At 42.9% G+C, this 16,031-nt stretch overlaps 1 protein-coding gene across 3 annotated transcripts in view; it reads left to right on the top strand.

Moving 5' to 3' along the window:
• mettl16 (methyltransferase 16, N6-methyladenosin) overlaps positions 1 to 16,031 on the top strand; it is a 118,692-nt gene that overhangs the window by 86,808 nt on the left and 15,853 nt on the right. For all 3 annotated transcript variants that reach the window (XM_055657571.1, XM_055657572.1, XM_055657570.1), the window contains exons 7-8: positions 909 to 978; positions 1,931 to 2,020. In XM_055657571.1, coding sequence (XP_055513546.1) covers positions 909 to 978; positions 1,931 to 2,020 — 160 coding nt within the window. The remainder of the gene's footprint in view (positions 1 to 908; positions 979 to 1,930; positions 2,021 to 16,031) is intronic.

Consider the following 16,031-nt stretch of genomic DNA (forward strand, 5'->3'; position numbering starts at 1 on the left):
CCTTTTCTCCAGAGATGATGCCTGACCCGCTGAGTTACTCCAGCACTTTTGAGTGTATCTTCAGTATAAAGCAGCAACTGCAGTTCCTTCCAACCACTGATTTGGCTGGGGTTACACAGTGTCCAGTTCTAGATAGCACAAAATTATTGAGTAACTCAGCGGGACAGGCAGCATCTCTGGAGAGAAGGAATGGGTGACGCTTTGGGTCGAGACCCTTCTTCAGACTGAGAGTCAGGGGAGAGGGAGACATAGAGATATGGAAGGGTAAGGTGTGACAACGCAGAACAAAGGGACGATGATCAAGAAAATGTAGAATGGTACTTTGTTAGCTGAGAGGAAGGTGACATCAGTTCTTGGCGTCAGCTCCCCAGCACTATCACCATGTCATCCCAAGGGCTCCCAACATTGTCACCACAATGGCTCAGGGTTCCTTTGGCTCGGTTCTTATCATGTATCCAGTTCTCGGTCAGCACTGTCGCAACGTCCCTTGCATCTTTATTCGACACACTCCCCCAGCCCTTGTTCTGAGCCCACCATGTCGGCCCAGGGGCTCTCCAGGTCCCACCGGCTCAGGACCTCCCTTGACGCGGTTGCCATATTGTCCCGTGTTCTCCGTCACGATGCCCCATATATTTTGATCCCAGTCAATCTGGCTGCTTCCTCAACGTTGTTTCTGAGCTGGCCTGGCCAAACCATTTGCAATGCCATTTCCTGAAGAGTGTGAATTAGTGACATGTCTGGCGACCAATCTATTCATGCAATGTATATAAAGGTCATAAGGATGGCAGGGAATTGTCATATAATAATTGATGTGAATATTGCTCTGTACATTCAAAATTACATGTCTTGCAAGCTCTTGGGGTTCATTGGATCGCAATGCCAATCTGATTCTTGTTTTCCTTTTCAAGGTGGTACAGCTGTATGTTGGGAAAGAAATGCAGCTTGGTTCCATTGAAAGAAGAACTTCAGCAACAAGGGGTAAGAGCTGAATGGGAAAGCGGAACAAAAACGAGCTTGGGTTATAATTCTTAAGATAATTCTAGCCTGCTTAGCCATTGAAATGAAACTTTGTATGCATGTGACATTCGAGAATTTGGCAGATTTATAATGGTTGTCCTGCATTGAGATTATTAAGCTGTTTTTTTTGGGGGGGGGAAGTCTTTTTGTTAAGCTTATCTTTACAATTTAGAGCTCCCAAAACAATTTGTGTAAGTTGACGATCCATTATACGAAGTACATTATGCATCTTGTGAGAAAGAGTGAAGTATTCACTAGCTATTGAGACTTAATTCATTGGGCATCGATTCACCTTTACAGCATCACCAAGGGGCTTGTCCTCTGTTGAGCTATCGGAAGTAAAACCATCATTGAAAGCAAAGCTATTTTCCAAAACACAAACTAATTGGTTAGACTCCAAAGTACCCACTCCAAGTAAGTGGCAGAGGCCAGGGTGAAGGTTTTTTTTTCTTCCTGATTTCACAATTGGGTTAATGTTTGACATTGAATAATTTCAATTTCCAAACAGGAGATATTTAAAAATAATGAAGTTCTGATCCCAATGGTTGTGGAAGGATCTGCACCATTAATGAGCCAATGTACAGAACAAATTTAATTAAAAAAATAGCCACCCCAGGAATTGAGAGTGAATAATTTAAATTGACAGATTGAAGGCATTTGATCTCCTTTGGGTGATATTTTCCTTTATGTGCATGCAGCAATAAAATTGTATTTTTTTTGGGGGGGGGAGCTAAATGATGGTGATCTCGCGCTAAATAGTGCTCACTTTGGTATTGAGTTTGCACCATTTCACTGAATTTGTCATTGATTGACGTAACCAAAATTGGCAGCCATGGGGCAAATGCATCTGTTAATAGACAATCAGTCAAGCTTTTGTTTTTTGTGTCTAAGCACCTGCTGTATGTCACCCCAGGTCCCTAAAGTCACCCACACTGAATTCTGTCAAGGACGAACCATGAGGTGGGCTTTGGCCTGGAGTTTTTATGAGGATGTAATTATGCCTGTAAGTATTGCATACACTGAGATATAATCAGTCTTCAATCTTCTATTCCAATTTAAAATAAAATGAAAGATTACAGACGGAGCAAATATTTCCATAATCCTACCAACTTCATTAAAGTGGAGTTTAAATGTGTGCTCCGCAGGATGGAATAATATTACCTCGCATTTCCAAGCTGCAGCTTTATCTATGGAAAAGAATTCTGTTGCCATTGAATGTCGAACCTGCTGCAGTTGTGGGTCAAGATTATCAGTTCTGGTTCACTGAATGAGTCTTGGTCTCGTTGAAGTGAATAGAATTATATTATTAAATCAATAGAGAGTGTAAATATAAATTTGAATTGTAGATACATGATCTTTTAATTTTTCAGCCTCAACGTTTAAATATATCGGCAATTGCAAACCTGTTTCGGGAATTGTCAGGGAGTACTTAATTATGTTTTGTGTGTTTTGTTAATACAGGAAGCCACTATAAGGAGTTGGCAAATGGGATGTGTAGGGTTGTGTGGTACAATGATTACTGGCATTTGTGTCATATTTGTAATGTAGAAAAATATCCCACTGCGCATCACAGAATATAACAGAAAACAATTATATGTTACCTGGAGGGGAGAATAAATAGATGTGAATCCTGGTCTCATCTGACACTCTTAGCAAAACGTCTAGAATAACAATGGATTGACTGGCCATCTAAACCAACTTTTAAATCCAACAAGGCTGAACTGCTGGGTTAGAGGGACCGAGCATTTGCACCTAAACTAGTGAACTACCAACCAGACTATGTCTTTGGAAAATGGCCACTGCAGCCAACCTTTTCATTGGAAACCTTATAATTATAAGGTTAAATTGGAAGTGAGATAACTCTTTCAGATTGGTAGAAGATAAATTACATTGACCCATGCTGTGAAGTTCTGTTTCATCTTTTTGAAAATTGTGAAATTGGGATTGTGATTTTGTATCTTTAAATCTGACATTTATGTGTCATAATCCCTCCTTATCCAAATTTTCTGGTGAGCAAATATGAATTTCACTCATATGCATTTGTATTTCTAAATAGTAATTTGGGGTATTTGGTGCAGCTTTCTTCAAATTCATTCTTTCAAAGTCCAGACATTTTTAATGCTCTGGTTTATTTCTATCAGTTAGACAACAGACAATAGACAATAGGTGCAAGAGTAGGCCATTCGGCCCTTTGAGCCAGCACCGCCATTTAATGTGATCATGGCTGATCATCCTCAATCAGTACCCCGAGCCTGCCTTCTCCCCATATCCCCTGACTCCACAATTTTTCAGAGCCCTATCTAGCTCTCTCTTGAAAGCATCCAGAGAACCTGCCTCCACCGCCCTCTGAGGCAGAGAATTCCACAGACTCACAACTCTCTGTGAGAAAAAGTGCTTCCTCGTCTCCGTTCTAAATGGCTTACTCCTTATTCTTAAACTGTGGCTCCTGATTCTGGACTCCCCCAACATCAGGAACATGTTTCCTGCCTCTAGCGTGTCCAAAACCCTTAACAATCTTATATGTTACAATTCTTTCAATTTCAGTTATTTATTTGTGTTTTACCTGCAAGATTTACTTTGTTGTTGTGTGCAATAAACAATGCCACTTCTAGCTGGGCTGTTAGCCCTTGTTCAGAAATAAATTACAATTTTCCATTTCAAAACCTGATGGGGAAAACTTCACTTTTATTAACAAAGGCGCGTGTATGACCATGGGGATGCCACTATCCATGTTGTAAAGGAGTCAATTTAATTCAGAGTTACATTTTCATTAGACTGAGCACAGGGAGCAATGAACATTATTATATCTGAGGTTACTGTCAGTTGGACATATGGCTAACATATATAGTGACATGGTCTAACACAGTACTTATTTCATACTTTCAGGGTGTTGTAATTTGCGATTTGCCACTAGCGATCTTTCCCTATTCAATTTCACTTTCCCCTGTTCTTCCAGATGTTGTGTAATTTGAGTAGAGGATGGGTTTTGCAGGAAACCTAAATTTCTGATGCATTCACAATTCAACATACCGTTTTCTCCAAAGGCTCGTTAATAATTTAGATTTTTTTTTGTGCATATTTAGTTTTAAAAATAGAGGGTGACCACACTTTAGTGTAAGAGATGATCAAAGTTGCCTTAGGCTGGGGGTTTCATTTTTTTGAAAGGCTTCATCTGTCTCCAATCAATCACGTAACTTCATTATCCTTCATAAGGTTCCTCGGGCAATTGGGAAAAGACAAATAGGGATGTTGATGGAGCACTAAAGCTTTATTTTTAATTAGCCTTGGAATTTGTAAGAATCTCTTGACATTTTGTTTTGTCCTTTGTTCACAATATTAACTGACTACCTCTATGTACATTTTTTAATTCATTTTCACTTTTTTTCCTTTTTTCTATTGAAAGCACCAAACATAGACTATACTGCAGTAGTCCTCCAGCTCCCTCTCCACATAGCACAGGGTCTCATGGGCGGCACGATGGGGCAGCTGTAGAGTTTCTTCCTTACAGCTCCACAATCTCGGGTTCAATCCTGACTGACTTTGCTGCCTGTACGGAATTTGCACATTCACCCTGTGACCGCGTGGGTTTTCTCCAGGTGCTCCGGTTTCCTCCCGCACTCCAAAGATGTACAGGTTTGTAGGTTAATTGGCTTTGGTAAATGGTAAATTGTTCCTAGTGTGTAGGATAGTGCTAGTGTACGGGGTGATCGCTTGACAGCACAAACCCGTTGGGCTGAAGGACCAGCCTCCTATTCTAGATATGATAGCGGCATCACAACCTAATAATATTCACACCAGCAGTTTTCTAACAGGTCATTGGAGAACTTGTCTCGGGATACTATTATTTTATTTTACCACATCCCATTGCCATCTTGGCACTGATTTAATATCTGAAGCATATCGAGGTTTGAACCAAGGACCTTTCAGCTCCATATAATGCAGTGTAATCCAGCAATTGGAACATGAAGCAAAGTTGTTCTTTGTTAATTCCATCTCTCAGCCAATGCACATGGGCACAGCCATCCTCGCTCCAAACAGCATTTTAATGCAATTTCAAACTCAATTGCAGCAAAACAGACGTGGCATATAAGTTTCCAGATTTTAACCTCATTCCCAAAATGCCACAAAGTATTGTAAATAAGTTATTCAATTTTGTTGCCAATAGGTTTCTTCAGTGAGGTCTAGATAGAGGGTCAGAACTTTTTCCCAGGATAGAAATATTAAATACTAGAGGGCATAGCTTTAAGACAAGAGGGCAAAGTTTAAAGGAGATGTTTGGGGCAAGTTTCTTACACAGAGGGTGGTGAGTGCCTGGAACGCGCTGAAAGGGTATGGTGGAGGAGGCAGATACGCTAGTGGTGTTTAAGAGACTTTTAGATAGACCCATGAATATGCAGGGAATGGAGGGATATTGGCTATGTGCAGGCAGATAAGGTTTGGTCTTGGCATCATGTTCGGCATGGACAATATGTGCCGATGGGTCTGTTTCTGTGCTGTACTGTTAGCATAGTTTATTGTCACGTGTGCCAAGGTACAGTGAAAAAGCTTTTGTTGCGTGCTAACTAGTCAGTGGTTGCAATCGAGCCATCTACAGTGTACCGATACATGATAAAGGGAATAATGTTTAGTGCAAGGTAAAGTCTGATTAAAGATAGTCTGTCTCCAGGGAGGTGAATAGTAGCTCAGAACCGCTCTCTCATTGGTGATAGGATGGTTCAGTTGCCTGACAACAGCTGGGAAGAAACTGTGTATCCCTGAATCTGAAGGTGTGCGTTTTCACACTTCTGTACCTCTTGCCTGATGGGAGAGGGGAGAAAAGGGAGTGACGAGAGTGAGACTCATCCTTGATTATGCAGGATTGTTCTATGAAAGAAAACAATTACTGTGAGCATTTTTAGATTTATCCAAGGTCTGTTGGGTATTTTTAGCTACCATTCTTTTTAAATTGTGTAATGCATACTCCAATGTAGAATAATGATAATTTAGCTACCATATGGATTATTTAGTGTACTCATTGTAGAATGATGGACATTTCTAAACATTTCTTAAGAGTTAAGTGTTTTATTGTCATATGTTCCAGATAGAGCAATGAAATTCTTACTTGCTGCAGCACAACAGAATATGTAAATGTAGTACATTGTGAACAATATAATGAACGAGAAAAAAACGTTTAGTACAGTGGTTCCCAACGTGGGGCGTACGCCCCACAGGGGGGCAATTGAGCGCAACTGAGGAGGACTGGGTCCAAATTTTCGACTTTTATTTTTTAGGATTTTCCATCAGGTAAACATATGTAGTTTATGTTTCAGGTGTTATTTTGAGTAAATAATTTTTTGGGGGGTAAAAAAGGTCTTTATTGTGTAGTTATTACAACCAAGGTATTGGCGTTTTAAGCTTCTTCAGCTGAAACGGAGTTCACTTTTTAAATTATAAGAATTATATATCACCACATGGGGGGTGGGGGGGATCAGGATTTTAGAGGTGATTAGGTGGGGCATGGCCAAAAAAAGGTTGGGAACCACTGGTTTAGTATGAGTATACATACCCACATACACACACACACACACACACACACACACACACACACACACACACACACACACACACACACACACACACACACACACACACACACACACACACACACACACACACACACACACACACACATATATACTAGACCAAGTGCAGACCCGTTGGGTCTGTTTCCCCAATGCGCGTTTGCGGGTGGGCGGGGGGGGGGGGCACTGCGGCACCACCCCCACAAACACACGGGGGGGGGGGGGGGGGGAGAGGGAGACGGGGTGGGGAGAGGGGAGGGAGGGGAGAGGGGGGAGGAGGAAACGGGAGAGATTTGGGAGGGAGAGGAGAGCGGGGTAGGGGGAGAGAGAGGGGGGATGGGGAGGGGGAGGAGAGTGGGGAGTGGGTGGAGAGCGGGGAGGGCAGGAAGGGGGGGAGAGGGGTAGGGGGGTGGGAGTGGGGTAGCGGGGTGGTGCAAGAGAGAGGGGAAGGGGGGGGGGGGGGGGGGATGGGGTAGGGGAGAGAGGGAGAAGTGTGGAGGGAGGGGGAAGAGTGGAGAGGGGGAAGGTGGTGGGGGAGAGAAAGAATGGGTTGGGGAGAGGGAAGGGTTGTGGGGGAGAGGGATGGGGTGGGGGGAGAGGGATGGGGGTGGGAGGAGGGGAGGAGAGGGAGAGGTTTTTATTTTAAAATGTGTACTTAATCACGATAAAATTTAATGAGGAGTGGAACTAAGAATGTAAAAGTGAAATCTCTACCGAAATGGAAAAAAATGACGAAATTTGAGCATGTGGTTTTGGCCGAGCAAGGAATCAAAGGCCAAAAACTAAATATAAAATAGAATCTGACCAACACCCGGCCAGCCACACACACACACAGCCACAGAGTTTTAATATATAGATAGATACTTCCTGAGAAGATTATGGAGAGTCGGATTGTCAAGGAAGACTCTCTCTAACTTCTACAGGTGCACAGTCGAGAGCATACTGACTGGTTGCATCGTGGCTTGGTTCGGCAATTTGAGCGCCCTGGAGAGGAAAAGACTACAAAATGTAGTAAACACTGCCCGGTCCATCATCGGCTCTGACCTTCCTTCCATCGAGGGGATTTATTGCAGTCGCTGCCTCAAAAAGGCTGGCAGTATCATTAAAGACCCACACCATCCCGGCCACACACTCAACTCCCTGCTACCTTCAGGTAGAAGGTACAGGAGCCTGAAGACTGCAACAACCAGGTTCAGGAATAGCTACTTCCCCACAGCCATCAGGCTATTAAACCTGGCTCGGACAAAACTCTGATTATTAATAACCACTTTCTGTTATTTGCACTTTACCAGTTTATTTATTCATGCGTGTATATATTTATATCATGGTATATGGACACATTTATTTGTTTTGTAGTAAATGCCTACTATTTTCTGTGTGCTTAAGCAAAGCAAGAATTTCATTGTCCTATACAGGGACACATAAACACAAAATGCTGGAGTAACTCAGTGGGATAGGCATTCTCTCCAGAGATGCTGCTTGTCCCGCTGAGTTACTTCATCATTTTGTGTCGATATATACAGTATATATATATATGAGTGTACAGTATATATATATATATATGTATACAGTATATATATATACTGTATATATATATATATGTATATATATGTAAATACATATATATACATATACCGGGTTATACAGTATATATATATATATGCTGTATAACCCGGTATATCTTTTGCTCCTGCTACTTCTCTTCCTGGAGTTTTGCAATAGCATTAAGGTTCACAGTAGTTTGTGTGTTGCTTGGCAAGTACTGTTTTTCCAGCAGCTTCCCCAGTTACAGAGAGAACCCTCCCGGGGTATGTCTGCCTGTTACCGTGTTCCCCCTTGGGCACAGCGTGGGATTCTGTGGCTTGTTAATGTTTGTGTTGCACAGTCTGGAGCAGCAGTGACACACCAGCTGATACATATTAACTGGTTTGCAAATTAATGAGGTTTTCTTTAGGTACTCTTTTCTTCCCCCCCCCCCATTTCGGTACATCTAGAAGTTAAAAAAAAATGTATGTTTGTCATTGTTAAGACCTTGTCAACATAGATCCTCTTTTAATGGGGTAGTTTGGACATGTAATTGTTGGAAATTAGGGACTCCAGCTGCTGTCTGGGAACATAAGTCCTTGTTAGTTTGGACCCTGATTGATATCTAAGCATTACACAAGGCTTAAAGTGAATTAGATGGCTGGTGAAGTGACCTTGACGTAGCAATATCTACCAGACATATCTCTACAGGAAAAGCCCTCAGACGACGTGAGTCTCTATCCTTGGGTAGAGAAAGATGAGATGTTTAGTAATTTTGTTCATTCAGTGTTACGAAGAGAAAAAAATGACCAAAGTCTAAATGTGTCAAGTGGTTCGAAAGATGTATGATGTTTTGATAATTAGAGGAAGCATTAAATAAAGTCTAAGGGTGGGCGGGAAGCAGCAACACTAATGATTTTCCGATATGAATGAGAGCACCCAGTGAGTTGGGTCTCAGAGTCGAAGATTGAAAATCAAGGCAGTTGCTGATTTAATTAAAAAGCTACTTCAAAAATGTTTTTGAATGTATGAACTTATTTAAAATCAGGGTAGCAGTTATCCTGTTCATTGGGCACAGAGCATTGAGTACAATTATGTTTTTGGCATTAATAAACATATCAAAACAGAGAAGACGCTGACATTTGTCACTCTGGATAACAGCATGTTGTTAATAATGCATTCCCTAGCCTTCCATTAGATGCACTTAACCTGCTACCAGCGCGCTGGTGGTTTCTGATTCGCAGTAACCCAGCAACAGTTCCACGCAGCGTAGCAGTTGATGTGCACTGCGATTAGTAATCTTCTCAGGGGGATTTTTTTTCTCTTCCTTTGACCCAGTCACCTCCTGAAGACCCAGAATCAGGACCGGCTGCCAAGAAACACAAAAGAAAAGGAGCAAGTTAGGCAGATAAATTGGCCTAGTTTACTTACCCCTTTATATGGCCAGTGGCTGAAATTTCGTGCTGTATTATGTTTCATGGGACTGGAAACAAAGGGAGATACGTTAGTAGTGAATCAACAGTAGCAGTTGATTTGTTTGTTTTGGAAAATCTCTTTTTTGCCCCCTCTGCCAAGATTACCTGAGTCTTGCGCCCGTTGCAAGCAAACAGACTCCGACCCGCCCCAAACCACTCTCGAAGTTTCAGGTTCAAGTTCAAGTTAAAAATAAGTCCTGTTTGAAGAGGAGCCAGGAGCTCAGTGTTCAGGCCTGTACTCGTCAACGAGCTAAAACTATCCATAACATCCTCCAATTAGCCAGTCAGTAATCACCGTGCTATTTCATCCGATCCTGCAGGTGCAGAGTGGTGCAATTATTTTTCCACATCATCATCTTTACAGTTCTGAGACAACTGTGTGAAAAAATAATTAACTGTGTGAACCATTTTGAGACAGTTTGACAATAGAATATTTGAATATTTTCCTCATACTTTCACTGGGAGTGTATGTGAAAAGCCAAGGTATTAATCGGCCATTGATGGTTTTAGTTCAGGTCCACCATCAATTTGTCTGGCAACTGGTGCGCAATCTGGCCAAAATTACAACAGGTCATATGAAATCCCCACCAGAAGTTCCCCCGAACATGTGGTACCTAGACCGGGTGAGGCGGCTGATCGCAACCTCATCGGGACTTCTGCGGCTGATCAGCGGGTCGAATTTTCCCATCTGCAGATGGGAACAATATGCAGGGAGTGGAGGGATATGGATCATGCGCAGGCACTTGAGAGTAGTTTATCTTGATATCATGTCTGGAACGATGGTCAGACCGGAGCCAACAGATCCATACCTACAGATGACACCTGCGGCCGATCGGCATGTTAAATTTGCCCTCTGCGGCCAGGGCTCTGGAACTCCGGCCCAGCCGGAGCCGGCAGATCCGTTCCCATAGCCCACTTCTGAGGCTGACTTTTCGGGTCGGTATCTTGGCCCCTCGGCGGCCTGGACGGCCATTGGACTCCTGTCAGCAGTGGCCTCTGGCGGTCCAGTAAAACAGACAATCCAGCAAGGCTCTGGAACCAAGGGTGCTGGAAAATCAATTGGTATGAAAAACCATGTGAGCCACACTGGAAGATTTCCAGCAGTGGCAAGGCCAAAAGTCGGATTTCAATGGCCTGATATTGAGATTATCGTCTTGTCACATACCACTTACTTTGTGATGGACTTTCACCACCTTGTGTAAAAAGTCTTATTTTCCCTGTTATCTCTGTCTTTCATTGTGGAATAGTCATCATCGGCGGTCACTCGAAACGAGTATGACTGTCCTCTCCTTTCCATAGGGTCGTCTACCTGTGGGTCTGCAGATGCCTGTAGAGGCCGATCCGCAATCCACACAACTTGGTGCAACTTGGGCAGTGGAGACAGGCAGTGGTTGGTAGTCGGGCCCCCTTCTCTCTCTCCTTACGGTGCTGTCGCTTTGTCTCTGCGACACGGTGTGCAGCTCCTTCCTGCACGGATTTCCTCCAGGAACGCCCGTCCAGTGCAATTTGTTCCCAGTTGCTCGATATGATGTGGAATTTTTCAAAATGTTCTTGATGTTGTCCTTGAAGCTTTTCTTTGGCCCGCCGGGGGCTCACCGACCTTCCTTCAGTTGAGTGTTCAGGATCTGTTTAGGGAGATGGACATGCGGATGACATGGCCAGTCCATCGAAGTTGGTGCTGCATTATTGTGGTAGTGATGCTGGTCATGTTGGCTTGCTCCAAAAGGCTGATGTGAAATATCAAGGGCAGAATGACACAGTTCAGAAGGCTATGCCACAGCTTTACTTGTATACTCGTAGGATTATATAGAACATTCAAAAGTCCAGCACAAGTACAGGCCCTTTGGCCCAGAATGTCTGGGCTGAACATGATACCAAGATAAAATAATCTCATGTGCCTGCACATGATCCATATCCCTCCATTTCCTGCATATCCATGTGCCTACCTAAAAGCTTCTTCAACGTCACTATCGTATCTGCCTCCACCACCAACCCCGACAACACATTCCAGGCACCCACCACCCAAAAAAAAATTCCCCCGCACATCTCCTTTAAATTCTGCCCATCTCGCCTTAAAGCTGTGCCCTCCAGTCTTTGATGTTGCTACCCGAGGAAGTTTCTGACACTACCCTGTCTATGTCTCTCATCATTTTGTATACTCCCATCAAGTCTCCCTTCAGCGTTATGCCTCACATCGATCCAAGTTGGTCCAATGTCTCCTTGCAGCTAATACACTCTAATCCAGGCAGTATTTTGATAATCCTCATCCGCACCTTCTCCCAAGCCTCCACTTCCTTCCTGTAACGGAACGACCAGAATGTACACAATACTGCAAATAACCACAATAACCAAAGTCCTACAATACTGCAACATAACTTCCTGACTCTAATACTCAATGCCCCTACGATGAAGGCAAGCATCCCTTAAGCCTTCTTCACCGCTCTATCTTCTTGTGTTGCCACCTTTAGTGAGCATGGACTTGGACACCAAGATCCCTCTGTGCAATAATGGTGTTAAGGGGCTTGCCGTTACTGGTATGCTTTCCCCTTGCATTTGATGTTCTTAAGTGCAACACCTCACAGAAGGAAGGCTAAGGTCTGAACTCTTGAGGCGTTGGGGGTTTTGAAAATTATGTGTAACTTTGTGGTGATGGGATACAAATATACACTATTATATGATGTGGATAAATGGATCGATTGTAATCATGTATTGTCTTTCTGCTGACTGGTTAGCACGCAACAAAAACGTTTCTGACAATAAACTAAACTGAACTGACGAAGTAACAAGAAGGCACAAAGAAACACTGAAACAATTAAAGAGGGAAATAGAAAATAATTCTTACATGAAGATTAGCCTCAATCTAAAACGTAATGCTTAATTGATAACTTTTTTAAAGGAATTTGATAGGCTGCAAGGTAAAATGGGATATTATAGTTCATAAGATCATAAGTGATAGGAGCAGAATTAGGCCATTCAGCCCATCAAGGCAGCATTTCCTTGGGCACATGGATGGGTGACATTTCAGGTTGGGACTCTTATTCAACATGATTGTAGTTCATAAGTTCATAAGCTCAGAATTTGGCCATTTGGCCCATCAAGTCTACTCCACCACTCAATCATGGCTGATCTATCTCTCCCTCACAACCCCAATCTCCTGCCTTCTCCCCATAACCTCTGACACCTGTACTAATCAAGAATCGATCTATCTCTGCCTTAAAAATATCCATTAACTTGGCCTCCACAGCCTTCTGTGGAAAGAATTCCTCAGATTCACCACAGTCTGAGTAAAGAAATTCCTCCTCATCTCCTTCCTAAAAGAATGTCCTTTAATTCTGAGGTTATAACCTCTAGTTCTAGATTCCCCCACTAGTGGAAACATCCTCTCCACACCCACACTATCCAAGCCCTTCACTATTCTGTACATTTCAATGAGGTCCATCTTTAAAATGATGAGAGGGATAGACGTGGAAAAGCTTTTCGCACTGAGAGGAGGGAAGATGCAAACAAGGGGACATGACTTGAGAATTAAGGGACAGAAGTTTAGGGGTAACATGAGGGGGAACTTCTTTACTCAGAGAGTGGTGGCTGTGTGGAATGAGCTTCCAGTGAAGATGGTGGAGGCAGGTTCGTTTTTATCATTTAAAAATAAATTGGATAGTTATATGGACGAGAAAGGAATGGAGGGTTATGGTCTGAGCGCAGGTATATGGGACTAGGGGAGAATACGTGTTCGGCACGGACTAGAAGGGTCGAGATGGCCTGTTTCCGTGCTGTAATTGTTATATGGTTATATGGTCCCCTCTCATTCTTCTAAACTCCAGCGAGTTCAGGCCCACTACCATCAAACACTCATCATATGCTCATACGCTCAACCCACTCATTCCTGGGATCATTCTTGTAAACCTCCACTGGACCCTCTCCTGAGCCAGCACATCCTTCCTCAGATATGGTGCCCAAAATTGCTCACAATATCCCAAATACGGCCTGACCAACACCTTATAGAGCCCCAGCATTACATCCCTGGTTTTGCTTACAAGCCCTCGAAATAAATGCTAGCATTGAGTTTGCTTTCTTTACTACCGATTCGACTTGCAGATTAACTTTTTGGGGATCCCGCACCAGCATTCCCAAGTCCCTTTGCACCTCCGATTTCTGGATTCTCTCCCCATTTCGAAAATAATCTATGCCTTTATTCCTACTACCAAAATGCATAACTCCACACTTTGCTATACTATATTCCATCTGCCACTTCTCTCCCAACCTATCCAAGTCCTGTTGCAGAGTCCCTGCTTTCTCTATGCTACCTCTGGGCAATGATTGAGAGAATGGCTGACTTGAGCAGAGAAAGCCATCAGTGCAGACTGGATGGGCCAAGTAATCTGTTTTTGTGCGATGCTATGATTCTGGTGCTGCTGGTTCAGTGTGCTGCTCGCTTCGTGAATACTTTATTTATTACTTTATTTACTTTCATCCCCACATATTAACACAAGTGGTGCCCTTTAGTATCTTCCAAGTGCCTGATTTTCTGCAGAGCTTTTTGTGTGGGGCTGTTAGTGTCATATCTTAAGTATGCATAAAACAGCAGATGTGGTGAATATCCTCTGGTGTGGTGTAATATTACAGGAAGGTACAGCTATCCCAAGGATATTTTAGCTGCTTAGATGTTGCAGAATTACCACAGCTTCCAATCTGTTCTATGACCTGACCAACATTGTAATCAACATTTCACCGCTAGAAAACTATTTTGAAAAGGAGTATATGACATCCTTAATATTAGTATTCTGATATGATATAATATTACACTGAAAATAGTCACGAGAACTCACTGGTAGCTCCACAAGGTCTAAAAATGTAACAACACCATCACTTTTACAGGAGCAATTAAGGCATGGACGAGACATGTTGGTTTTGCTGGTGATGCTCTTATTTTCAGAGTATAAAGAGAATATTGATTTCCTCTTTTTCATCCGTTCCTGTGCCTTTATAGTGCATTAAGAAGCAGATCTATATTCAGCTTCGGTCCAAGGTGCTATAAAAATATGCTTAGTTTGTACTAAATTCCATTGTAGCTGAATATTTTAAATGAGTAGGTTAATTTAAGGAGGATATGGTATCTATCCAGTATGTTTGAACGAGCACTGGAACAGAATTGGAGCAAATCCTTCCCAGTGATAAGTAAGGGCGGTTGGGGTGGCACAATGGCGCAGCAAACGGTGGAGTTACAGCCTTACGGTGCCAGAGACCCGGGTTTGATGCAGACTACAGATGCTGTCTATACGAGTTTGTACGTTCTCCCCGTGACCGAGTGGGTTTTCTCTAGGTGCTCCAGTTTCCTCCAACATTTCAAGGACATTCAGGTTTGTAGGTTAATTGGCTTCTGTAAGTTGTCCCTAGTGTGTAGGATGAAACTAGCGTACAGGTGATTGTTGGTCAGCGTGGTCTCGGTGGGCCAAAGTCCCTATTTCCACATTGTATCTCTACGCTAAACTAAATTAGTAGACAGAATTGGAGTAAATATTAAGATAGTCACAAAGTACTGGAGTAACACAGCGGGTCAGGCAGCATCCCTGGAGAAAGAGGATTGGGTGACGTTTCAGGTCGGGACCCTTCTTTTAGTCTGAAGAAGGGTCCCGACCCGGTGAAACACGGAAATGGCAGACCAGCTAAACAAGTACTTTGGTTCTGTCTTCACGAAGGAAGACACAAATAATCTCCCAGAAATACCAGGGGGCTGAGGATCTAGCGGGAGGGAGGAACTGAAGGGAATCCACATTAGTCAGGAAATGGTGTTAGATAAACTGTTGGGACTGATGGCAGATTAATCCCCAGGGCCTGATGGTCTGCATCCCAGAATACACAAGGAGGTGGACCTAGAAATTGTGGATGTATTGGTGATCATTTTTCAATGTTCTATAGATTCTGGATTAGTTCCTGTGGATTGGAGGGTAGCTCATGTAACCCCACTTTTTAAGAAAGGAGGGAGGGAGAAAACAGCGTTTTATAGACCAGTTAGCCTTACATCGGTAGTGGGGATGATTTTTGAGTGGATTATTAAAGATGTAATAACATCGCATTTGGAAAGCAGTGACAGGATCGGTTAAAGTCAGCATGGATTTATATAGGAGAAATCATGCTTGACTAATCTTCTGGAATTTTTTGATTATGTAACAAGTAGAATGGATAAGGGAGAGCCAGTGGATGTAGTGTATCTGGACTTTCAAAAAGCCTTTGACAAGGTCCCACACAAAATCAGAGCACATGGTATTGGGGTAGGGTATTGGCATGGTTAGAGAACTGGTTGGCTGACAAGAAGCTAAGAGTAGGAAGAAAAGAGTAAGAAAATAAATGGGTCCTTTTCAGGATGGCAGGCAGTGACTAGTGGGGTTCAGTGCTGGGACCCCTGTTATTTACAATATAAATTAACGATTTAGACAAAGGAATTAAATGTAAAATC

Source organism: Leucoraja erinacea, chromosome 28 (assembly GCF_028641065.1).
Source record: "Leucoraja erinacea ecotype New England chromosome 28, Leri_hhj_1, whole genome shotgun sequence".
In the NCBI taxonomy this organism is placed as follows: Eukaryota; Metazoa; Chordata; class Chondrichthyes; order Rajiformes; family Rajidae; genus Leucoraja; species Leucoraja erinaceus.